The sequence below is a fragment of the Cupressus sempervirens genome, chromosome 11, assembly GCF_028749045.1.
Source record: "Cupressus sempervirens isolate cs-2001-9-10 chromosome 11, ASM2874904v1, whole genome shotgun sequence".
NCBI lineage: Eukaryota > Viridiplantae > Streptophyta > Pinopsida > Cupressales > Cupressaceae > Cupressus > Cupressus sempervirens.
Window position 1 is genome coordinate 339,957,685 of NC_143128.1, and position 26,762 is coordinate 339,984,446.

Sequence of the window (26,762 nt, forward strand, 5' to 3'; positions counted from 1 at the left end):
TCCAACATTAAATAGACTAGAGGCAAAAACAAATAGAGCTACATTAGCTCAAAGGGACCCCATTGGATTGTGGACGTGGCATGGAAAAGATACACCTAAGCTGAATATTCTTGTTGTTCATCTTCTTTCACAGGTTGTGAGTTCCTCTGCTATAGAGAGGAACTGGTCCACACATAGCTTCGTCCAATCAATGATGAGGAACAACTTTACTTCTAAACAATCAAAGAAGTTAGTGGTTGTTCATAGTGTATTGCGGCTACAGAATTAGTAGACTCCTCCATATTGTTAGACTCCAGCATTATGATAGAATGTTAATCCCAAGGAAGCTCTGCAGGTTGAGGAGGATGACACACCTCCAGGACTACTTGGGATTCCATTGGATGAGATCCCTCATCCCACCCCTACCAGTGACTCAAAGGCTAGCTCTCATGATGATCTTGATTTAGATTGAGATTCCTAGAGGACAGTCATTTATTTGGCATATATCATATGCAGATACATTATTGATTTTGATTATTATGGACATATGATTATGGAGTTGAACTTCTATGTTATTGTTTAGCATTTTAGTAGGACTTTTTTTTATGTCATTTTGATCTCATGCGTGAAACTTGGAGCCTTTGGGCAATATTGGTATATGTACGCCATATTTTTAGAATGAAATTGTAAAATTGTTTGAATCTTTTTTATTTGCTATTTATTCATTGTATTGAATCAATGTTATGATGTGCATATATGAATTCTCTCTCTATATATATATATAAATTTTCCTACGTTTTTAATAGCTATCCCTTGTCGTCTCTTAAAATTTGGCTTCGAACAGTACCCATATCAGAAACACGTCCTAACATCCCCGCCCCTAATACTCTATGGAGCATAGATCTAGAATAAATGCATGCCACACTGATTTGTTGACAAGAAAGCATTAATCTCTTTTTCAACACTCTAATTAGCTATAGATTGGTAGGTTGGTCACTTATTTCATCAAATGGTCTTCATTCAAACACCACATTTATTTGTTAACGTCATTTTAAAATGCCTACATCTAAGCATATTTCATTATGTCTACTTTGATTGTTTTTTAAGGCCTCATAGAAGAGGTCTTTATTATGCCAAATCCTCGGCGTTAAAATGCGCTTAATCCATAATCCATTCCACACTAAATTAATTCACTAAATCAGAAGCCACTGAAAGTAGACTCTCTCTCTCTCTCTCTCTCTCTCTCTCTCTCTCTCTCTCTCTCTCTCTCTGCACACGTGCACACACACATCTCTATGTGTGCATGTGTGTGTGTAACTACCTAAATTACATATATTTCATGTGTGTGTAACTACCTAAATTAAATCACTAAATCAGCAGCCACTGAAAGTAGAGGTACAAAAACCCTTCTTCCATTTTCTAAATATATAAATATATATCTCTCTGCGTGTGTGCATGTCTGTAAGTGGGTGTGTAACTACCTAAATAATATATATTTCATGTGTTTTTGCCTGTGGCGTACATGTGTGTGCGCGCGTGTGACTACCTAAATTATATATATTTCAGATCATAAGAATATCAAGTATGCACACAAAACATAAAAAGAAACAAATTTACCTGAGTCTTTATTGAATCCGTTGCCTCTTCTACTGATTTAAATACTTCCTTGGAGCTTTCCTGGAACTGTGTTGCAATATCAACGGCTGATACGCGATCATCAAAATCCATAGGAACATCAGCACTGCAAGGTAAACCAGGTTCATAACAATGTCTATAAATAATCCCAAGGAAACTGGTAAACTTTGTATTCCCCCACCAAAAGATCCAATATTAACTTTCCAAACTTTGGTATCCATGATGTAAAATTTAATGTGTATGTCATTTAGTGATACTATAAAATTCTTAAACAGGGAAAAACAAGCCAAATTCAAACATAACCATACCTCAGATCAAGAGAAGGTAACTGAGCAAACATTATTTGTTGATCAAATTATTAAAAGAAAGGAAAAAATACCTGAGGTTAATTGCAATCCGATCAAGTAAATGTTCCCGTACAGAGCCTTCTTCAGGATTGTAAGTAGCAATGAGAAGTGGTTTGCAGGGATGCCGAAAACTAATTCCTTCTCTTTCCACAGTATTCACCCCTTCTGTAAGAACATTGAGAAGCAAGTTGCATATACCTTCCTCAAGAAGATTTATCTCATCAAAATATAAAACCCCTCTGTGAGCTTCAGCAAGAAGACCTGGCTGATATACTGTTGTTCCAGATTTAACAGACTCTTCAACATCCACTGACCCAAGAAGCCTATCTTCTGTAACCCCAAGTGGAATCTGTATTTCAAAGAAGTAATAACTTGACCAGTAAGAGAGTTCATTGCAAGATCCAAAGAAAGTCCCAAGCTTAAAAGACCAAACAAGCTACCTGCACAAAGGGAGCTTTGATTATCTTTGTCTTCAGTGTACCGTCACTATTATATTTCAATTGATTAGCTAGTCCTTCTTCCCACCTGCAGATGAATCATTAATTTCTACTTGATGGTAAGAAATTAAGTATACATAGGTTGCAAAAAACAAATCAAGGCAGTTTGTTTTACAAATATAGGTTAAATTTCAGCTGAAACAAGAATCCCATTCAACACTAAGCACATATCTCCATATGGTTGGCTTGCACTTAGATATATTGTACTTCCACTAAGCTTGCCAGATGATTATGGTAAAACTGTTCCATTTTTACCAGAGGTCTAAGGATTGATGAGATTATAAAATGCAAAAGAACTAAAAAGTACTTTTAATGATATAATAAATAATTATTGTATATGGCAATAAACAAAGTGCATGTAAGATTTCTCTACAACAACTTAGCCAGGTTAAGGAGGCCAATGCTATGGAAAGGGAGATGAAAAGGATGAGACTATTTTAATCACAAGGTGATCTCAATAAACAAAGTGTCAGTAAAAATTTTCTACAACAAGATCTCATATCTTAGCCAGGCTTTGAAAGTTAAAACTATGAAAAGGAAGAGTATTATATACTAATATTATTTACTACTACAAAAAGGGAGATGAACTCCCACCATTCCTCCCCCAACCCCCACACTCTCTCTCTCTCAAGTATAATTTAGTTAGTAGAGATAACTATAAATTCTTGATATAAATATGTCTAACAACCTGTATCTGTGATCATGGAAGGCACATAGCCTCATGAAAGTTTACAATCATATGAAGAATGGTGAAGTCTGCATTAACCATGTTCATCAGAATATGTTTTGGCAGAAACTCACTGCCAGAAAGGTTAATTAATAAATCAGCTAACAGTATAACTGCCTCTGGAAGAATGTCAGAGTTTGTGTGGCATTTGGCATAGTTAGAGACTCAACTCAAAATTAAAAGAAAAGAGATACAATTCTTGACAAAGCTCAATGAATAACCTCTTCCTATTAGACCAGAATTCAAATACTACCTCACAGGGTCAAATTATTTACCAAATATTACATTTGGTGCAAAAACTTTCCTAGGACCACTTGTCATCAAATAGTGATTAAGTAGCTTACTCTTCAGGACACAACGGATCAGCATTGGCAACAGATCCTTCAACAACTTCGATGGGGGGAAGTATATCATGCAATCCACGTGCCATTACTGTCTTTGCTGTTCCTCTTTTTCCTGAAATGGTAATGCCACCAATGGCATTGTCCACAGCTCCCAGTAGCAATGCAGTCTTAATAGCATCCTATATATAAAAAAATAAAAAATCAGAAAGCATAATTTAGTAGTAATCTCTCTGCAGAGGTCAAGCACAAGTTAACAACCAAGCAAACAACAAACAATATAATTTCCCATGGTAAAGACTAACAAGAATGCTCCATTCTCCCATTGATACACAGATTCAGCTAGCTAAAAAAGCTCAGAAAAAAATTGGAAGACTAAAGAACAAAATGCTAAGACAATTTGAATAAACCTTAAGTTAGATCTAAAACATTAAACAGAGGGCACAAAAGTGACAAAATGCACAGTCTAAGCAAATACACAAAGCAAAAAACAGCTATACACTAAACACTCAACTGCCAAGTGCATTCGACGGTGCATTTGCTGAAGCCCATGATGCATCTGTGGATTTGATTCATTTGAATAAGCAAATACAAAGAGGTTTGTGTATTTCTTTTCTTTATTTTAGTTTTTTCCATTGACTATTTGAAAACTCATTTTGTCCACTTTTGATCACGGTGCAAGAGAAAAAAACAAAAGGGAAATATGAAGATCTTATTTTCCTTTGACTTTTCCTTTTTAATTTATTTTTCCATAATCGGTTATCTCCTCGCTCCCTCTGTCCCCCTTTCTTCCATCCCTCTCTTTCTCTTAGTCTACCATCTGCTTAGTCTACCGTCTGCTTGTAATCATGTAGCCTACGTGTAATCTTACTGGAAGAGGCATCAATCCCATTAAATTTCACACTGCTTGTATGTCTGACCAGCATCCTTCTTTTTGCACAGAGACCCATCTGGAAGATCCGCAACAGGTGAAGACTCAAACAGAAATTTTTGATGGAAAAGACCTCAGAAACAGGAGAATAGAAAAGATGGCAGCCATGGACCAAGCAGATACTTCGAGTGTTCTTCCATTGCCTTCAAGTTCAAGCACAACTGTAAGCCCTGGAGAATGGATACCAGTATTGTATTCCTACATTGTATCATGTACTTCTCTAAGTTCCACTGCTTGCAATCATGGTTGGAAATTGCAATAGACACAAGCGCAAAGTCAAAGGCATGTAATTGGAGACTCCTTGTCGTCTCATACAATTAGATATCATCTGACCAGGTAATTACTTCTGATTGTTGTTTGAAAGTCTGAATTTTGATTTGTACGTGTCTTGAATTTTGAAAGTGTGTTATTTTTTTTTTATCATACTCGCTTTTAAAGATCTCCTAATTGGAAAAATTCAGTGGACGCTAATATTAATTTTGGAATGAGGTTAAAAGTCCCTACTGAACAAGAGATAATGGGTCCAATTATGAATGTAAAGACAACAAATGTGAGGTCCATAAGTGATGAGCAACATGATATATGGTAGAAAAATGTTCGACTCACCATGTCTCATGGTTGAACAAATAGGAGAAATAAGGCATTGAATTTCTTGTTTCCTCCTCAAGTAGAACAATTTTCTTGAAATAAACAAAACATAAAATTCCTATGCAAGAATTTTGAGGAAGTTGTGGCTGCAATGGGTGAGGCCAATGTTGTAATATCCCTGTCATAAAATAAATGAATTATTAAAACCTTTGTTTATGGGCTGATTTATTTAGCAGATCTCGGACCCATTTTATTTTTAATTGTTTCCATAGGAGCTTGTCGTCTCTTTTTGGCATGTAGTTTCTCCCTCCACGGGTTATTTATACCCATGAGGTTGAGTTATTTTGATATGCAATTTTGTAATTATTTTGTTGTACTGCAAATTCCTGTTGGAGTTCAGTATGTTCATCATTTTGGAAGTGGAAGATCTTCCCTACTTGGCTATTTCCGGTTTTGGTGAGATTCAACCCTCACCTGATTTTGTTTCTATATTACTTAGCTCGGATCTAGCAAATCAGAGCACCATCATTTTATTTGCAACTGTAATCTCTATTCAGTGTTTTGTGTGCATTCAGTGTCCATTTGGCAATTCGAAGGTAATTAACAATCTCTATGTTTATAAAAACATCGTTGATCAAGTCTGCCATACCATACAGATCACTCTATTCATATCCATACATCCTTGCACGGTTGCCCCTCCATCACCTCTGCCCTCCATACGACTTGTTCAACCCTACCGTATGGCCAGCCCGATCCCCACTGTACGGATTGCCCCATATAACTATGCGAACCTACAACTCAGGCACTGTCAAACGACTATATTTCCACCACCGTACGACATCCTTCATTGCTCATTTGTACGATCTGTAGCCATTACCATACAAGTCACTATTGTACTCCATCCCAACATTTACCGTATGGCCCTTTCTTTGTCCATACACTATCTTCCCTCCACCAACATCTCACTCCGTCCAACTTCCTCCAGAATCCCTCCCATCAACCTTATATCATACGGCTACAAGCCCTCCATACAAGAAACCCCCATACTGTACAAACTTTCAGCTCTCCCAAACATCCCATTATGTACGAATATTTGCAGCTACTATGCACTATTCAATTAGCTTCAACTGTACAAACATTGTTCCATCCTTCGATAGATTTGGTGGATCCAGAAACAAGGGTAGTTTGGAACATCCTGCCAGCCTGTGGACAGTAAATGAAAGTTTATAGCCGAAAACGAAGGAGATCCCACTCAGTTGATAGAATGGCAGATCTACAAGAACCCACTTTTGTTGAAGTTGTGGCATTACTGAGGGAGCTTTCAAGGAATCAAGCACAGATCAATAATTTTCAGCGACTTATGGAAGACTCTGAGGAAACTAGCTGAAAGTAAAATATCTAGCAAACAAAATGGTAATAGTGATGATTCAATTTCCAAAAAAGCGAATCCTCATCAAGCACGCTCTCAACCCTCCATGCCAACTTTCCCTCCACCGACCGAGGTGCCGCACGAAGGAAGGGTACCAACTTTTGAGGAAGTTCAAGAACAATTGAAAGAAGATTAGAAGAATGCAAACTTGGAAGGAGATATATCCTACAAAGACTACACGGAATTGAGAATGTGATATTCTAGGGGTTGAAACCGAGGATATTTTAACAATGATCTCTAAAGGAAGTTGAGTAAAGTAAATCTGTCTCCATTTGATGCATCCGGATCAATATCTGCAAAGGCATGGGTAATGAAAGTTGATACCTACTTCCATCGCAAACCGATGCCAGAAGTAGAAGCAATTAAATTTGCAGCGATCTATTTGGAGGGAGTGACGCATGAATGGTAGCGTCATGGCACAATTACGCTCAGAGATGACCAAGTAAATATGTATGCAAAATTCATTGAAAATTTGATAAATCGGTTTGATGGCAAAGATCTAGAACTTAATTTTAAAGAGTTGACGTAGTTGAGGCAAATGAGATCAGTCAACCGGTACATCACAGAATTTCAGAAACTCTTTGTACTAGTTACAGACATTTTTGAAAGGAGGCGGATAGTACTATTCATGGACAGACTGACAGAACCACTAAGGGGTTGGGTAAAGAGTTTCTGTCCTATCAAAAAGGCACAAAGTACGGCATTGTCATCGGCATTATACTCTTGAGGTTACTCCCACTCCAAACCGCCAGTAATCATTAGGGACAAAGACAACAAACCTCCGCTGAAGAAGCCTTCATTGGACGAAGTGACCAGACATGAGCTCCAAAGGAAGAAATTATGTTTCACTTGTAAGAAGTTGTGGCAACCTGGGCACAGATGCCTTGAAAAAGGGATATAATTACATAGAAATCATATCTAATGATAAGATTGAACAGGAAAATTTAACCACAGAGGGTGGTTACCCACCAGAGGACACCAAGATGGTCAGCCTAAATCATACAGAGAATATCACTGCATTGGTACACTGCAGAGGAACCATCGCCCTAGTTGAGAGCCCGAGATGTAGGGTACTCCGGGTACAGGGAGTCCTTCAAGGCAGAGGGCCATTGTGATGTTGGATAGCAAAGCTACTCTAAACTTTATAAATTCATCACTAGTGAAACAAAGAGGTCTACCTACAAAGGCACACATAAGTTTCCCAGTTAAGGTCACTGGAGGACGCTCTTACCTTGCACCCATCTTGTTCCCCAAGTTAGTATCACCATGGCCAATCACAAAATGATGGAGAATTTCTTTGTAGTAGACCAGGATGATATGGAGGTCATTCCAAGCATATAATGGATGGAGTCATTGAATGAATACACACAGAGCTTCAAATAGATGGACTTCACTTTTGTTGTCGATGGGAAGAAAGTTATTCTTTGAGGGATGGCCAATGAGGGACCGAAGGAAGTTTATGCACAACAAATGGAGATCATTTTCCAACAAGATGACATTGTGTGGTCTCCACATTGTTTTGTTTCAGCAGAAGCATTAAAAGGACAACAGACATACCATCAAGATGATGAACTACAAGCCATCTTGAATAACCAAGATAATTTTTTTGCAAACATTCCTCCTAGCATACCTCTCCATCGTGGTTTTGAGCATACAATCAAATTGGAAGCTGGCGTCAAACCAGTTATCACTACGTCATACTATAACCCTCGAAAATTTAAAGATAAAATTGAGAAGACAATTTAGGACCTACTTGAGAAGGGAAGGATCCATCCCAACTCTAGCCCTTTTGCATCCTCAGTATTGTTGGTTTAAAAGAAGGATGAGACGTTACGCATGTGTATAGACTACCGTGCATTAAACAAGACAACAATCAAAAATAGATACCCTATTCCCAGGATCAATGAATTGTTGGATGAGTTGCATGGTGTAGTTTATTTTTCTAAAATAGATCTTTGCTCCGGATACCATCAGATCCGCATACGGGAGAAAGATGTGGAAAAGACGGCTTTTTGTTGTCACTACAAGCATTATGAATTCCTAATCATGCCATTTGGATTAAGGAACGCACCAGCTATATTTTAGTCCTGCATGAATCGCATCTTCAACAAACAGTACTTGTTGGTATTTTTTGATGATATCCTTATTTACAATAAAGCATGGGAAGAACACTTGAGGCGTTTGGATGAAATCCTTTGGATCATGGACGCACAATTCTTGTTCGCCAAGCAATCCATGAGCAAATTCAAAATGACAAAGATATTATACTTAGGGCATGTTGTCAATAAATTTTGAGTACAGGTCAACCAAGAAAAGATTCAGGTTATCCTTGATTGGCCTCCACCAAAATCACTCTTTGAGTTGCGAGGTTTCTTTGGGTTGTGCAGTTACTACTGGAGGTTTGTAAAAGGATTCTCTCAACTTAGAGGACCATTAACAAATCTAACTAAGCAGGGCTCCTTCCAGTGGAATGAAAAGGCGCAACACACTTTTGATAAATTAAAAGAAGCAATGAGCACTTGCCCAATTCTCACCTTACTTGACTTAACCATTCGTTTTGGAGTGTGATGCATCCAACAAGGGCATTAGTGTTGTACTGATGCAGGAAAGGCACCCTATAGCCTATGAGAGTCAAAAACTTACACAAGTTGAGCGTCTATATTCCATCTATGACAAAGAGATATTGGCCATCGTCCATGCCCTAACCAAGTTTCGGCAATATTGGTGGGAGCCAAGTTGGTTGTGCGTACCAATCATAATAGCTTGAGAAATTTTCTGAAGCACCAAGATCTAAACGAGAGGCAACAAAAATGCGTAAGATTCAAGTTTTTTATTTTGACATTGAATATGTTAATGGAAAGAATAATGTGGTAGCAAATGCTCTATAAAGAAAACCCACCATTTATTTATTATCTCGGATTTCAGCCGATTGGAAAGTACACTTATTGGTGGAATACTCTAAACACACATTTGCATGTAATCTAATGGATGGCGACATTTAGGACGACCAATATAAGGTGGTTGATGACATCATTTACTACAACGATCGAATATATTTATTATTTAGTGCCTGAGTCCAAATTGAAGTAGATAATCCTAAAGGAAATGCAAGCCTCACCGTTGGTCGGACACCCTATGTTTCTCAAGACCTATAGATAGCTCAGGGAGAGGTTCTCGTGGAAAGGACTTAAAGATGATGTCTTGCATTACATCCAGGAATGTGCAATATGCTAGTAAAACAAATCCGAACTCATCTTACCTGTCGGATTATTACAACCCTTGCCAATTCTAGAATAGAAGTGGGACAGAATCTCTATGGATTTCATCACCAGACTTCCGAAGGTAAATGGAAGGGATTATATCTTTGTGGTAGTTGAGCGGTTGACAAAGTACGCGCACTTCTTCGCCATCTTCTCAAATTTCTAGGTCACCCAGGTGGCCGACTTATTTTTCAGTGAAGTTTTCTACCTACATGGGTTACCCTGAGACATTGTTAGTGACAAGGATGGTTGATTGATCAGTACCTTCTGGATAGAATTATTTTTGTTGGTGGGAACAAAATTATCACCAAGTACCAACTACCACCCCCAAACCAATGGACAAACAAAGATTGTGAACAAATGTTTAGAAGGCTTATGTTTCAACACAGCAACGAGCACGGGTCAAATGGTTGCATTTCAAGGAATATTATTACAATACAACATATCACATGTCGATCAGGATGGTACCCTTCAAAGCACTCTATGAGTATGAGCTCCTTTCATTTGTGGACATGATTTTGGGTGGCAGTTGCACACCTAGGACCAAAGACTAGCTATAGGAGGTACAAGACATTCTGAGGTTCTTAAAGGAAAAGTTGCAAAAGGCACAGAATTAACAAAAGATCTATGCTAATAAACATCAAATAGAGAGAAGCTTTGAAGCGAGTGATCTGATCTATCTCAGACTACATCTGTATAGACAATCATCATTGAAGGCAAATGGAAACGAAAAACTAAGGCCACGTTTTTACGGTCCCTATCATGTAACTCGCCGCATCGGTAAAGTGGCCCATGAACTTGAACTACTAAAGGGAAGTCACATCCACAACATCTTTCTTGTATCTTGCTTGAAGAAAGTCGTGGGATAGAATATCACAGAAACCACAGATCTTCCACCTCTCAATGAAGAAGGGAAACTTGTGTTGGAATCGGTTGAAATCATTGATGTATGAGAGAAGACAATGTGGAATCGTGTAGTAAAGGAATACTTGGTACGATGGAAGCACTTTCCACTTGATGACGCCACTTGGTAAGGTGAACACATTCTACAGCATCTGGCTTTGTGTTTGTTGAGGACAAGAAAACTTTGGGACGGGAGGACTGTAATAACCCTGTCATAAAATAAATGAACTATTAAAACCTTTGTTTATGGGCCGATTGATTTAGCATATCTGGGACCCATTTTATTTTTAATTATTTATGTAAGAGTTTGTCGTGTCTTGTTGGCCCTTAGATTCTCCCTCCACAGGGTATTTATGTCTATGAGGCTGAGTTGTTTTGATATGCGATTTTGAAATTATTTTGTTGTACTGCGAGTTCCTATTGGAGTTCTGCATGTTTGCCATTTCGAAAGTGGAAGATCTTCCCTACTTGGCTATTTCTACTTTTGATGGGATTCAACCCTCACCGTATTTTGTTTCTGCATTATTTGGCTTGAGTCTGGCAAATCGGAGCACCGTCATTTTATTTGCAACTATAATCAATGTTCAATGTTTTGTGTGCATTCAGTGTCCATTTGGCAATTCGAAGGTAATTAGCAATCTTTGTGTTTATAGCAACATCATTGATCAAGTCTGCAATACCATACAAGTCCGTCCATTTATATCCATACATCCTTGTAGGGTCGTCCCTCCGTTACATCTGCCCTCCGTACGCCTTGTTTATCCCTACCGTACCACCAGCCCAATCCCCATCGTATGGATTGCCCCATATCACTGTATGAACCTACAACTATGGCACCATCGGACAACTATATTTCCACCACCGTACGACATCCTTCATTGCTCATTCGTACAATCTGTAGCCATTACCATACGTGTCACTACTGTATATCCCTTTCTCCATCCATATGCTATCTTCCCTCCATCAACATCTCACTCCATCCACCTTCCTCTAACATACCTCTCGTCATTCTTACACCGTACGACTATAGGCGTACCATTCGGGCAATGCCCATACCATATGGTCATTCAGCAATCCCAAACATCCCATTTTGTACAAATATTTGCAGCCACTATATGCTATTCCATTAGCTTCACCTATATGAACATTGTTCCCTTCGATAGATTTGGTGAATCCAGAAGCAAGGGTAGTTTGGAACATTACAAATGTTGTGCAAGTAATTATAAAAAATATAGCAAGTTATTTTGTTGTGAGTAGGCTTCTCATGAAAGAGCACCTATCTCTTTTCTAAAATCCTTGTTCTGCTCATTTCCTCAACCTTATCGTAGATGATATTGCCAAAATTCCTTGGATCAAACCCATTTTGGACCATGGTTGTAACATCTACCATAGATGAAAGACTCACAAAAAACTCAATGAATTTTTGAAAACCCCCCAGTTTTTTTGGCTCTATGATTTTTTGCACAAGAAAACTTGCAATAATAACTAGTCGAGTTTTGGCAAGTTTTAACTCTAGAGATTGTCCGAACTAGGGTCGTTTTTCCCTAGGTGGACAGCATGGATTCCAAAAAAAATCAAGAGTCAAATTTGTCCTAACATGGGTGTTTTTTTCCCTCAAGTGGAATTTAGAATGTGGGAAATTTTATAAGTGTCGAATTTATCCAAACTAAGGAGTGATGATAAATCGTCTTAGTGTTGAAAGTGTCCGGACATGGATGTTTTTTCCCTCAAGAGGAGTATGGAATGTGGAAATTTTTCTAAGTGTAAGAATTATCCTAACTAGAGTTGAATTTCCCCTTTGGAGCTAAATCGCAAAAAAATTCCAAGTACCGAGGATGTCCATACTAGGGTGGATTTCCCCTTTGCGATGGAAAAGTGAGATCAAATTTTTTGTAACTACAAGTTGAATCCTATCCAAGCCTTGATCATTTTTTCCACTTTGCATGATCGCAATTAGAGTGTGGATGTGCCCTTTGGATCCATGGATGATGTGTTGGAGAGGGAAATGTGGACTTAATCAAATTCTTGGAAGTTCATACCTAGGTCATTTTTCCCTTTTTAGACCTTTTTTATTATTAAATACAACAAATAAAGAGAAATTAATAAAGTAAAGTAAGAAGCTTCTAGAAGGGCATCAAACTTTTGTCCCACATTGCTTGTGGGAGGTAAATCAACAAGCTAAACGCCATTAAAAGGCCATCAATATGAGAAGAAATCATAAGGATTAATGAAGACAAAGGCTAAGTGGCTCAAAAATCTAGAGCGACCAAGGTGAGACACAATCCAACATTGGTGATTGGAGTCTAGGTGAAGAAGGAAGGTGGCTATCATTGAAAGGGTGGCCTGACATTGTTGTAAGTCTGAGGTAAGCCATGAAAGTGACTGAAATCTGACAATAACCTCCATGGAAGTAATGTTGTGCCAAACATGAGATATTTATCCTAGCTTCTAAACTGGTCCAGCTATGATTGCAGACTTATGGAGAGTATCTTCTGAGACATGAAGGCCACTGGAGGGCCAAAGACAAGGATTTTACAGTCCAAATCTGCAGACTTCTGAGATTGGCGATTATTTTTAAAAAGTGATGAAATTTTTTTCAAGTGCCCAGATTGCGAAGCACTCATTCTAAAATCCTTGGGCATCGAGGAGGCCATTAGAGGTTTAAATATAAGATATGCAAGCCCAGATCAGAAAAATTCATTAACAGGGGCGATTTTTTTGAAAAATCATAGAAAATAATCGAAGGGTTTTAAGCATCCAAACTTGTTTGCAGACTGTTTGGTCACCATCACCAAATACCTTTCTTTTCAAACCACTTTCAGTCATTAGGGAACTGTGGCAAGTCTGCCACAAATGAAAGTCTGAGGACTATGTGAGAAAATCACATTTTTTCCATGTAAATCTGGGTTTTGTCTTTGTTCATAATCTGATCCTAACCTTGTTACAGCCTTTTGATGGCATCTTGAGGCCCATTTCGAGCCATTTGAAGTCTGAAACCCTTGAGTTGCAGACCCAGGTCTGCAGATATAAAGAGCAAGGGCAACTTTATTTGAATATTCATATAAATTCTTTGAAGGCTCAAGGCTCCCAGCACGCATTTGCACATTGATCTCCACATCAAAACCTACCATTTCCAATTGATTTCAGTCACTTGGGGTCTGAGGTAAGGCTGTTACAAGCAAAAGTCTGAGGATAATTTCTGGAAGTCAATTTTTTTTAAGATCTGGGATTGTTCTATTCATTGCAATCTAATCCAAGTCATACTAGCACCTTGTGCATGTCACCTAAAGGTAATTCCGTAGGCCATAAAAAGATCTGAAAAGGTATGTTGCAGACTTGTTCTCAGAAAATCAGGACTTCTCTTGTCATGGCAATAAGGTTTGACCTAAGTCAAATCCATTCATGCTCCTATGAGAGCTCACATGTATTGATTGGATTATGTGGGGATTAATGTTGGAGCCTGTTTAAAAACAATTTTCAGACTTATTTCCCTAATGTCTTCATTGCAGTCTGATTCAAGTCATGCTAGTACCTTGTGGATGTCACCTAGAGGTAATTTCGTAGGCCATACAAAGATCTGAAAAGGAATGTTGCAGAATTGTGTTAGAAAATCAGGACTTCTGTTGTCAGGACAATAAGATTTGTCCTAAGTCAAATCCATTCATGCTCCTATGAGAGCTCACATGTATTGATTGGATTATGTTGGAATTAATGTTGGAGCCTATTTAAAACTAATATTCAGATGTATTTCGCTAATGCCTTCATTGCAGTCTGATCCGAGTCATATGAGCAGACCTTGTGGATGACACCTAGAGGTAATTTCATAGGTCATACAAAGATCTGAAAAGGTATGTGGCAGACTTGACCTCAGAAAATCAGGACTTGTCTTGTCATGACAATAAGGTTTGTCCTGAGTCAAATCCACTCATGCTCCTATGAAAGCTCACATGTATTGATTGGATTATGTTGGGATTAATGTTGGAGCCTATTAAAAACTAATTTTCAGACTTATTTCCCTCATGTCTTCAGAAATTAGAATATAATACAGGTCTGATTTTATCACTTTTTTGCAGTAAATCATGATTCTAATCATAGCTGAAAATTTTGGTTTAAGCAATTTCTCAGCCAGGCCAAAAAATTTGAAAATCTTGGAATCGGCACTTTTATCAAACATTTGAAAATATACAACTTAGAATATTCTTAAAAATGCACACACACACCAAATTTGTTATAAATTTATTAAAATATATTTATTATTAATTTTGAATCTATTGAAAATTTTTATAAATCAGTTAAATGTTAAAATACAGTAAAATTGTAAATACTAAATAGTAAACTGTAATGTTCCTATATATTTATAATTTTATATTATTAAATACTAATTTACTAAATAGTAAATCCCAAAATTTATTTTCACTTATATTAACAGATATATTAAAATTTAATATAGTTATACTATGAGAGATATTATAGATATTAATAATTATAGCTGAAGGAAACATTACTAAAATTTATAGACATTATTTAAAATTTAAATAAAATCCTCTCTCGCTACCATCAACTTCAAATGTTTGCAACTTCATTATCAAATCAAAATGCTCTACCTTGATTCATAACCTTGTCCTGGACCCAGGTCTTCATTATACTTCCTAGCTATTGATCTGGGTGCTAGCTGGAATATCATTATTAGTTGTCGATCTGGATACTAGCTGCAATATCTCAAATCTCCTTTTCTATTCTACCGTAGGCCTCATCCAAAACGGAGATGGCGCCATATTAAAACTAAAAACCTAAAAGCGTCTGACTTTGTCAATGATATTTGACTATTTTTTCCACATTTAGTGCGATATATTAAGAAAACATCACTGCATTTTTTTGGTAATATTATTGCCGATATCTGCAGCGATATAATCACAGTCTGTTGGCTTCCGCGACATATTGTGAGACTTGCAATATTTCACCTTTTTTTAAACTATGGTTCTAACTTCTAATAATGACAGATCTTGTGTTCCAAACCTTCACTACAGTTTTTGTGTATAGATTTAGAACTATGTTACCGATGCGTCAGCTCAAGAGGGGGGTGCGGATGCGGATGCGGATGCGGACTGGTGCATGGATGCGGGAGGAGGCATGGTGGATGCTAGCAAGAAGCGCTGTTGTCTCCTGCAGATGGGCACAAGGTGCTCTGGAGAGTATCCCAAAGCATCTCGTGAGCATCCAGCTGTTTCCACTGCCTAGTCACTTAAGTGACTTAAAAGACGTGCTCTAAATGGTTTTTTTTTTGTTTTTCTTCTTTCTATTTGCCTCACAACCCTAAAACGGCCCTAAAAGAGGCCATTCATTGCCCATTCTTCCCATTTTGTTTTCAGCTGGGCTCTCTTCTCATTTGGTCTCCACTGTGAAATTATGGAAACAAGGTCATTAGTTTTGAAGAGGATCATTCGTAGGGTGTCTATTAAGCTTCCACAAAGGATGAATAAGCATCTAAGGTAAGCATTCGATCCATTTCATGAGTTTTTTTAGTTCTTCATGAATTTTTCAAGTTTTAGGAGAAATTTTTCAAGATATTTGTTTTTTTTTTTTGTAAAGAAATGGAGTAAGTTTTTTTAAACATTTCTAAGTTAAATTTTTCTATTTTCTTATTAGATTCATAGTTTCTATTGTGCAAGAATGGCCATTACTAATAGTCAAAGTTCAGCAGCAGGGCAAGAACGAAGTGATAACTTCAATATTGATGTGGCATCTCCATTATGGAGACACGCCACAAGATTATCACAGGTTTCTGGAGGTGGGTCATACATTTGGAGATGCAATATATGTCATAGTAAACCATTCAACAGCTCATATTCTCAGGTCAAAGATCATTTTATGGGCCCTATAGGTAAAGGAATAGCATTGTGCAAGGGAAGTAAAGATGGAAAAAGGTTGAGCAATGCACAGTTAGCCGAATTCATAAAAGAACAGGAGGCTGCTAATCGTTTAGTGAGCAAATCAAAAACAAGTTTGTACAAACCTTCATCTACAAAGAGCAAAATGAATGTGCCCACTGATCATGTTGCATCCTCCAAACATCCATTCTTGGAAGTGGGAGAGGAGGATGATGAAGTAAAAGTTATTACTCTCAAAAGAGGTTTGTTGGATCAAGCATTCAAAATGGAGGCAAGAGAGATTGTTGATGAAGCAATTGCACGTTGCCTTTATGCCAATGGTCTTCCTTTCAATTTGGTAAGATCGCCATGTTGGAGGGAAATGATTGCAGCCATCCTTACAGCACCAGCTGATTACATTAGCCCTGGGTATGAAAAGGTGCATACTACTCTTTTCCAAAAAAAAAGATTTCTATAGACAAAACTCTTCAACCAATTAGGACATCATGGAAAACTTCCGGCATAACTATTGTATCTAATGGATGGAAAGACACAAGAAACCGACCATTGATAAATGTGATTGCAATGTCCCCCAAAGGGGCAATGTTTTTGAGGGTTATTGATTGTGAAGGACAAGTTAAGGATTCACAATTCATTTCTAGAATTCTCATTGAGGCAATAGAGATGGTGGGTAGTGAGAATTTGGCCCAGGTCATCACAGATAATGCCACGAATTGTAGGGGTGCAGGTGCTTTGGTTGAGTCTCGATACGACCATATTTTTTGGACACCATTCATCGTACACTCTCTCAACTTGATCATGCAACAAATTGGCACCCAAATAGATTGGGTGAAGTAAATATACCAAGAGGGAGAGGAGATACAAATGTTTGTGACAAACCACCACATGTCACAATCTATATTCTAATCATTCTCCAAGTTGGAGTTGTTGAAGGAAGATTTAAAATCGTAATTATTTAGTTTCATTTATTTATTTATTTTGAATAAGTTTTATATTCATGTTCAATATTAAATTTCTTGTTTATAACTTCGTTTTATATTTGATGTCATATTGTCAACTTGCTTATAGGTAGCTGAGACTAGATTTGCATCTCATACTATTGTTCTGAAACGACTCCTCAAGGTGAAATCAGCATTGAGCCAAATGGTTATTTGTAACCAATAGGCTATACAGAAGGCTTCAAATTCAGAGAGAGCCTTGAAGGTCAAGCGTATGATCTTGGATGAGCATCAGTGGGCGCGTGTGTAATTTGTGTTGGATTTCACCGAGCCTATCATGACTATGCTATGCTTTTCCGATACAAATGCACCTTGCTTGGGGGATGTGTAGGATGGCATGGACACCATGGTAGAAAAGGTAAAGCTTTCCATACAAGCACATGAGACTAACCCCACAGAATGTGAAGACTTGTGCAAAAAGGTGGAGGATATTATTCATCATCGTTGGGAGAGGATGACTACCCCATTGCACCTCCTTGCATATGCCTCATCTCCAAGGTACTATAGCCAGGAAATACTTGCTATGCCGGATAGAATTGCACCATATACAGATGAAGAAGTTGCTATTGGGTGCTACATTGCATTTGTAAGACACTTCCAAATGATGAAATACACAAAAAGGTGAGGCAAGAATTTGGCTTATTTGCTTCAAGATCAAAACTTACTCCATATGCAATAAAGGACCAAAATGAAATGGAAGCTATCACATGGTGGTACATGTATGGTCAGCCATTCAAGCATCTACAACCTCTTGCAATCAAGATCCTCTCACAAGTAAGTTTTCATTTATTTATTTATTTCTAGCAATTGTATTCTACACTTTAGTGTTTAATATTCTCTAATTTGCTTTTCATTTGTATGTTCAATTTTAAAATTTTAAAATTTTATGAACACTATTCAAGGTGCAAGTTCTTCTTTTGCTGAACGGAATTGGAGTACATACTCCTATATCCATTCAGTGAAGCGCAACCGGTTGGGCTCAAAGAAAGCTGAGGACTTGGTTTATATACATACCAACTTGCGTCTTTTGTCATGTGAGGATGATGGATACAAGGAAGGGTCAACCAAGCTTTGGGATGTAGCCCCTGAATCTGCAGACTTGGATGCAACACTTCAAGATCTTACTGTGATGACGGATGATGATGTTGATAACATCATAGCACGTGCATCTAGCACAATTGGAACCATGCATGGTTCAAATGAATTTGCAAATGTTGCAGCAAGAGGAGATGATGAGAATGTGGATTTTTTTGAGAATCCTTATGATTCTGAATGACTGAATGTGATTTGTGAATCTTGAGACTTGACTCTTGATTATCAACATTGAACCATGAACTATGTTTTGATTTTGTAATTCAATTTGATTATGATAATGATTCAATGAATGGTTTATTTTTGTATATTTGATATTTCTTGTATTTCTTTGCATACATTGTCATAAATTATAGTTGACAACTTTATATATATATATATATATATATATATATATATATATATATATATATATATATATATATATATATATATATATATATATATACAAACACACCCAAACGCATCCAAAATCCCCAAAAAAAAAAAGCATCCACGCATCCACGCATCAACACGCCGCACCCGCATCAGCATCAAAACCAGAATCAGTAAATTAGATTTAGAAAATGGTTTGGATCAATTGCAACTTATCTTCAGACTTGTCCTTAGAAAACTTTTGGTTAGTTTTGATCATGAACTTGGTTGTAATGCTTCATCATTTTGGTCATGGCTCACTAAAGAGTCCATGGACAAAGAATTTTCTTAATTTTGAATGTTGGGATCATCTTAAGAGGGACTAAAATGCAATTGCAGACTTCCCTTCAGAAGTTTAAACTTTCCAAGTAACTAATTCACTGCCCTGATCGGATTGTTATTTGTTTCCAAAGTCTTGTGTGAATCTTAGGTCATGATTTGGAGTTAATTTGATAAGTTAATAGGACTGAATTAAGGATGTTATCATGAATAATTTAAAAATCAGAATTCATAAGTTTGTCTAAGCATTAAGGATCTTTGATATCTTCATATTCTCGCTTGCATTTTGATTGTTTCTTTCCTTGGATTAGTTTGTTAAAACTAAGTGTGAATTAATCATTTCATCCATGGATACATTCAAGCACTTTCATGATCTAGACTTGATATTTTTTTATCTTTAATCCTACTAACTTTGAGCTTTGTACTAGGAATCGTGTTCAGATCAAGAGCAGGGACAGTCACAAGGAAGTGAACAGAAGATGATGGAAGACAAGTTCAAGCTCAAGGCCAAGGATAGAATTGAAAGAGAACTAGTATAAAGCGGTCAAGATCAAAGGAAGACAACACTTCAAGATGGTGTGCACTTCAAAAAAGCTGGAACAAAGGAAAGAAAGATCAATGATCAAGTTCAAGGAATTATCCCAAGATCAAACCTTCATCAAGCAAGGACATAACGAAAAGTCTGAGGTTGAGAGCGAGAAGGAATTCAAGGACAAGACTCTCATCGCGGGCGTGATCCTGATGATGATTGAGGCACACAAGGAAATGGATTTAATATGCCAAGGAAGATGTTAATGTGTTCAAGGGATTGCTCCAAGGATCAAATACAAAGATGAAGAAGACAAAGAAAAATTCCAAACAATGAAGGTGGAAATACCAAGACTTCAAGTATTGTAAAGTTCATCCATCCAAGAGAAATAAGTCCAAGAACGATGAAGAATTCCTAAGGATAAGGTGATGAATTAAGAGAAAAATTGCATTCATAAGTTAGAGGTCACGAAGTTATAGCATGGAGGCCTTACTAGTATTGACAAGGAGAAACTTAGTCAAATTTTACTTAAGTTCATTGATAGGGAAAAGGAGAAAGGAGTATACATCTTGGATGATAACTTGGCGGCTTCCTTGTTTCTTATTGGTCCTTGGGCCATTGAATTTCTTTATTGGCCTATTTTGTGGTGCTTCATTTCTATTGGCTACTTTTGGTTGCCCCAATTAGGGTTTGTAATAGATTAATTTGGGCCATTGATTTCAGATCAATCTTGGTCGTTCGTTGTAATTGGGGCTCTTATATTATCCTCACCCCTCTCATTTCTAAGCAACACTTGTTGGAGAATTGTTGCTAATATAATGCCAGATTTTCTCTACTTTTCATTGTTGTGTCTTGCATGGTGAATTGTTGTGATCAAGTTTGCATTATTGCATGGTGATCCATATTTCCTCACTTAGCTTAGGATTTCATTCATGTTGTTTGAAAGTAGTTTAGTGGATGAAAGATTTGTGGATATTTACTTGCTTGACTCAAATATAAACTAGGCCACTAGCATCTTGCTAATGGTAGGAGCACCTTGTGAGGTGAGCTAGTGAAAGTACTTAAATTCAATTGATATCCAATCTTTAGTTTGCATCCATCAATGGGAATGAAGAGGGTAGATATTGATTTAAAAACCAATTTAGTATATCCTTAGAAGCTTGCACTAGGTGGTGGAGTCATTGATTAAGCTACATCTAATAGAGCCCAAGTCCATCCATGATTCCTTGCATTCATAGTAGAAGTAGAAGTAGAGGTTGGAAGTTTAAGTTGAAATTGAAGTGGAAAATTCAAACCATATTTTCGTTGCACATTGTGAAGCTAAATCTTTAGAAGTGAATAACGTAAGTCCCCTAAGTGATTACAGCAAATCAGATTATTTCACTAAGCGAGTATCCATCATTGAAGGAAACCTTGAAGTCATTTCATGATCTTACTTTGCAAGCTTAGCATGAGAGATGACCTTATATCAAGAGAGAATTGAATATTTGGTGTTTCACTCTGAAACATTGAGTGTTTGATTCTGCCTGTTGTAGTGGAATAAAACTCACATTAACAGGTCTCCACGCCCAACCTCCACTAGTTAGTGCAGTTTCTTGTCATATAAGAAATTTGACTACAATGAGGGGGTCCAGAAATGAAACCAAAGTTAAGAGCTTAGATAACAAATTTTATCACTGCCATAATATCATAGATCAATGATGAAACATCATACTATCAGCATCCAAGATTCAAATGTGATTATTAGAAAATTAGAGCCTCTCCCAAAGTTTTAACTAGAATATGGAAGAGGAATATGTAAAATGTTGTAATATGCAATTTATGAGTTATGCTAAATCATGATCATGTTCAAAGGCAATGATCATAAATTCATTATAGTAGTCAGCTGACCATAATATTAGGATTACACATGAGGATGCAATTTTGTACTCAATTTGCAATCAAATCAATCTTATTTAATAGAACACACGTTTGTACTCTTCTGTAGAACCATTCGATGTTGTGTTTGAATTTTGTAATAAAAACATGTGTTTCTAATTAAATTCAAGCAATTTTTTAAGTTTTCAAGTTTTTGCAAAGTTTTTGCTGAATTTCTACTAAGTTTTTGCAAAGTTGCAGTTTTTGGGCATGTTGAATTCTTGCCAAGTCCAGGTTTTTCAAATATGACATCTACAATAACATATCAAATGATGCTTGGGTCCTCGACTGAATAAGGAAACATACAAGGAGTAAAGAGTGAGTTCATCTCGATTTAACCCACTTTGAGACCAACTGTATCACATTGTAACTTTTGTTTCAATCAAATGTTGTTTGTATGTTTGTTAGTGAGGACTAGTCCTAATCCTCATGATCACAGACCACTAGAAAAGTTGATGTTGTGGATTAGGTCTTTATAAACAAAAATTTTGGCTTCCATCATGGAGATTGTAGAGGCAAGTTCTTTTGCCTCCCTCGGTAGTTTTATATTCTTCTTCTTTGTATGTCTTCTCATTTTTTTTTTCTATTTTTTTAACAGGACTCAAAGCCTTTTGTAACATCCCCTTTTTCCACAAGTCTTAGCTAACAACTAGCAAATCAATGAAATGCAGTTACTACTTCACATTCATTAGAAGGCAGTTATAACAGTTATCTTACATGTTCATGCTAAAGAGATTTAACGGTTACAATCAGTTTAACTGAAATATCATAACTAACAATTGAAGGTATCATCAATAAATCTAGATAGATGATCTAAATTTTCCATACCCTAAATTCCAAAACCGAATTCGCCTAGGGCAGCATCTACAAAACCCAAGTTAGTCCACATATACCACTTAAAGCACAAATAGATATACCATTGTATCGTAATGACAGATACCATTTAGGGCATCAAATACCACTGTATCATCCCCTTTCTTTCCTATTGATGATTATATCAATAACATATAGTTAGAAGATACGTTCATTTTCGTTATTCACATAAAAGGACAATCATAACATCCATCAGTAAGCCTATCTCAAGCATACAGATATATTTCATGTTCAATTGGAAGATCAACTAATCTAACTGTCTACCAAATTACATTGAAGAGGAAAAATTGATTCAACGGTATTAATCAATCTAACATATCTTCAACTTGTAATTTCAAGAATCACAAAAGTTAAATACCCATTACTAGAAGTTATTGAATGCGTAATCATATCTTTGTCTTGTGCAAGCCTTGGCATTTGGTGGAGAGGAGAAGCATTGTCAGGGGCTTAACCTCCCAACCGTGGACCCTTAAATATCCCTACACAATCTCATCCGAGAAAGGCCCTCCCTACCCAAGAATAGTCATGGAACACCTTGTCCAGCCACTGACCATCCTAGTACTAGAGTATCAATCCCACCGCTCGACTAGGCATCAAGATGTAAACATTGGACTACCATGAGCTGACTCAGTATTACTTATATAGTTTAATTATTCATTTACTTCCATTTACTGACATTCATTTGTTCTTGCAGGGATACTTCTCCTCCTCACCCATTCATGGCTGACCTTCCTGGTCTAGGGTGTATCTCGGGAGGTCTCAATGTATACAATGCATTTCAGTATAGTAATCAGAGTTCCTTGCTCAAGTTTGGTTCTTATCTCAATAGCATATAGATTATACCACTGTATAAGTCAGATCTCGTGAGTAATATTAGGACAAGCTCTATATATATATATATATATATATATATATAGTTGTTGTACAATTTACACATTTGGTTGTGATTACTAAGAAAAAATAATACAAGTGAAAGAATGACAGTTGATCGGGTTTGTGCATTCTATATGACATCCATCACCCGATACATCCAAAATATAATATGAAAAGAAAATAGAATAGCTTCCATGCTCTCTAAATCATTATTCAAGGCCTTCGGACAATGCTGGTGTTTCTAATCCTAACTCATGGATGCAAGACATCAGTATGATCATTCATTATCAACAGTATGTTTGAAAGAAAAGACAGAGTGCATGTAAAAGTGTAACATGGCAAATGGTAGCATGACCTGAGAATTGATATTCACGTTGGTGATTGCAGCACCTCACCAAGAGCTTCAATCACAAGCTTTGCTTTCTGAACTATGAGCAATCGCTGATTACTTTGCAGTTTGAGATGTCATAAGTGCAACAAGAATGATGGTTTATCAATGTTGCATATGCAACGAGAATAATGGTACATCAATGTCGCATAATAATTCTCTGCTCAGACTTCAAAGTTCTTATGCTTATGGAAAAGAAAAGAGGAGCGCAAGAGAGAGTCTCTTTGGTAGAGGAAGGCTCATATATACACTACACACTCCCTCCGTTACAAGACAGGAAGTGGTGTGATCATCCATCAATCACTAGTAACTCCTCAAGAGTCTTTAAATGAATTTCAAAGAGGATTGTGGCCGATATGGAGGTGGAAATATCTCAATGCCATGGAACCGATAAAGACATATAACTCAAATTTGATATATAAATACAAATTATATATATATTGGCATCATGTTATTTCATGTCACCTATAATTGTACGTACACCTATGCCTATGTATATACATACATATGCACGTGTAATTTCAAATCATGTGGTTTGCTTTTTTCTTTTCAATTTATTATTTTATACACACACATATGTATGTGTATATGGCCATACATGTAGGTGCAATTATAGGTGTTAAAATATAATGGTGTATATATATAGATTCACATACTGACGACAACTTAATGCCACAACAAAAATTAAAAGAAGGTCACATCTCCCTTTTCAACAATTATTTAAATGTTTACTTGCTTTAAGAACTGACTAGGTAGCTCATGGTCGGCCAACATACACTCTTGCTTGTATAGCCATTTTCCCTTAGCCATAGTGGTTCACGACTCGTACCTATTTTCCTAGTGACAGTGGTGCCCCCCCATGCCCAATTCGTTTTTGGCAATGTTTTCCCTCCCTTTGACGTGCTCCTATCAACTGACTTCACATGAAAGCTCAACGGCTATGAACAATTTTAAATTGAGCCAAAACTTGGGATGTAACACCTTTAATCAGTTTTTTTCATATTATTGAGAGGAAGAAACCTTTGATGGGTTATGTGTAAGAGCACATGGGCATGACCAAGCCTTCAGAGCCATCTATGGTAGCATTGGCAGCAAACGCCATTCAAAAATTATCAACTGGTAAGAGCACCATCAGCTCTATAAGCTGCTACGTACAACAACTTCTCTCCAAATCTAGTGTTAAAATTCTACAAAATGTCTAGGCTAATGAAGAGGGTTTAAGTAGGCTTATACAGTCATAGAGTGGAAGGACATGAGTTCTCAAATGAAACAAATAACCATCTAAGGTGGATATTTTCACAATTGCACAAAGGCAACACTTTTCTTGAGATATATGCAACACAACTGAATGGACATTATAGCCAATTAAAAGTTATTGAAAGTCATACTTTTAGTTTTCTTGAACTATTCATAAATAGAGACCTTGAGCTCTTTTCCACTTTTTTCTACTTAATTTGAGACATATGGTTGGAGAGGTTTGTTACTAAGGTACCCAAATTCAAAGGATTGTTGCACATATTTTCATCCAATCTTCCAATGATTATTGAGTGCATATGCAATTGAAGTATACTTGAGCACATACATTACAAGAAGCACAATAAATTGACCATGTGAATGTTGAATGTGGTGCACCCATATAAAAAAAATCTTTTTTAAACCCTTGAAGTTGTTTTATTTTTTACGAATGTCAAATTGATATATAGATAAGCCTAATATCATAACCATAGATAAAAAATAACCCCAAAAAGTATTTTGAGAAAATTAGGTTCCCAAGTCACTTACCCAATAACCTAGTGGCATTTTTTACAGAAAACCCTTCTAACAACTATAAGATGCTATCACTGTCATTCACAACAATAGGATTCTCTAACTATTACTTAGAAAACAACCCTTCCAACTACAAATAAAAAATTTTAAAAATCTATGTTAAGGATTCAACCCTAGGATGTTGGAATCAGAGTGTATGGTTTTAATGTGGGTCCAATTTAGATTCACCTAGGGTTTCACCCTAATGCCCAAGCAAAATAAGGTGGAACCCTGGGCAAACTGAGACTAAACTTGGGCAAACCTAGGCATTTCTAACATCCTAGACATCTAGAACAGGCTCTAGAATGCAAAAAAAAGAAAAGCCCTAATTTCACCCTAAACTCCCTTCTTTTTGTCATTCTAACTCATTTCTTCACTACAAAACTTGCATTCTCACTATTTGTTTCCCAAGCTAGTTTTGAAGGTTGCTACATTTGTTCTTGAGGTGACGGCTACAAAGGAGTAAGACACATACCAAAGTATTAGAAATCGTTGAAGAAGGAAGATTTAGCCATCAAAGGTGAGTAAATTTCACCCTTTTCAAGATTTTCAAGTGTTCTCTAGTTTTTTGGAAATTTTGGATGTTTTTTCAAACTTCTTGTGCATAACAAGGGGTTATAATGCCAATTTTAAAAAATCAGTGTTGATGTTTGGTAGCTTCAATCAGATAAACCTATGAGACAATACAATTGTAGGTATATATACATATATATGACATATAACTTTTATATATATATATATGAGATATAACTTTTACATATTTAAGTACTATTATGTTAGAGAAATAAATGCCATAAGATATATATATATATATTAGAGTATATGTTAATGAATAGACATGTCCCATGAAAGGATATCTCTCCATGTCTCATCCACAATATAAACAAGGACACAATGCGTCTAGTTCCTGCCATAGTAGTTTAGTAGTTTTGATTTATGTTGCCGATAGTGTTGTTGATTTTTGTTGCATTCAATAGAAAGAAGTAATATTAATGTAAAGTGTTGTTTAACAATTAAAACAAATGTTATTGATTTTTTGAGGAAAAAAAAGATGTTTTTAGAATTTCT

General features: G+C 36.6%; 1 protein-coding gene across 1 annotated transcript in view; it reads right to left on the minus strand.

The window, feature by feature from the left end:
• The window catches only part of ALB1 (ALBINA 1), a 157,648-nt gene that overhangs the window by 110,753 nt on the left and 20,133 nt on the right, over window positions 1–26,762 (minus strand). The window contains exons 2-5 of the mRNA XM_089809317.1: window positions 3,530–3,708; window positions 2,402–2,486; window positions 1,994–2,310; window positions 1,597–1,720 (exon numbers count right to left, since the gene is read on the minus strand). Of these exons, the coding sequence (XP_089665443.1) occupies window positions 1,597–1,720; window positions 1,994–2,310; window positions 2,402–2,486; window positions 3,530–3,708 (705 nt within the window). The remainder of the gene's footprint in view (window positions 1–1,596; window positions 1,721–1,993; window positions 2,311–2,401; window positions 2,487–3,529; window positions 3,709–26,762) is intronic.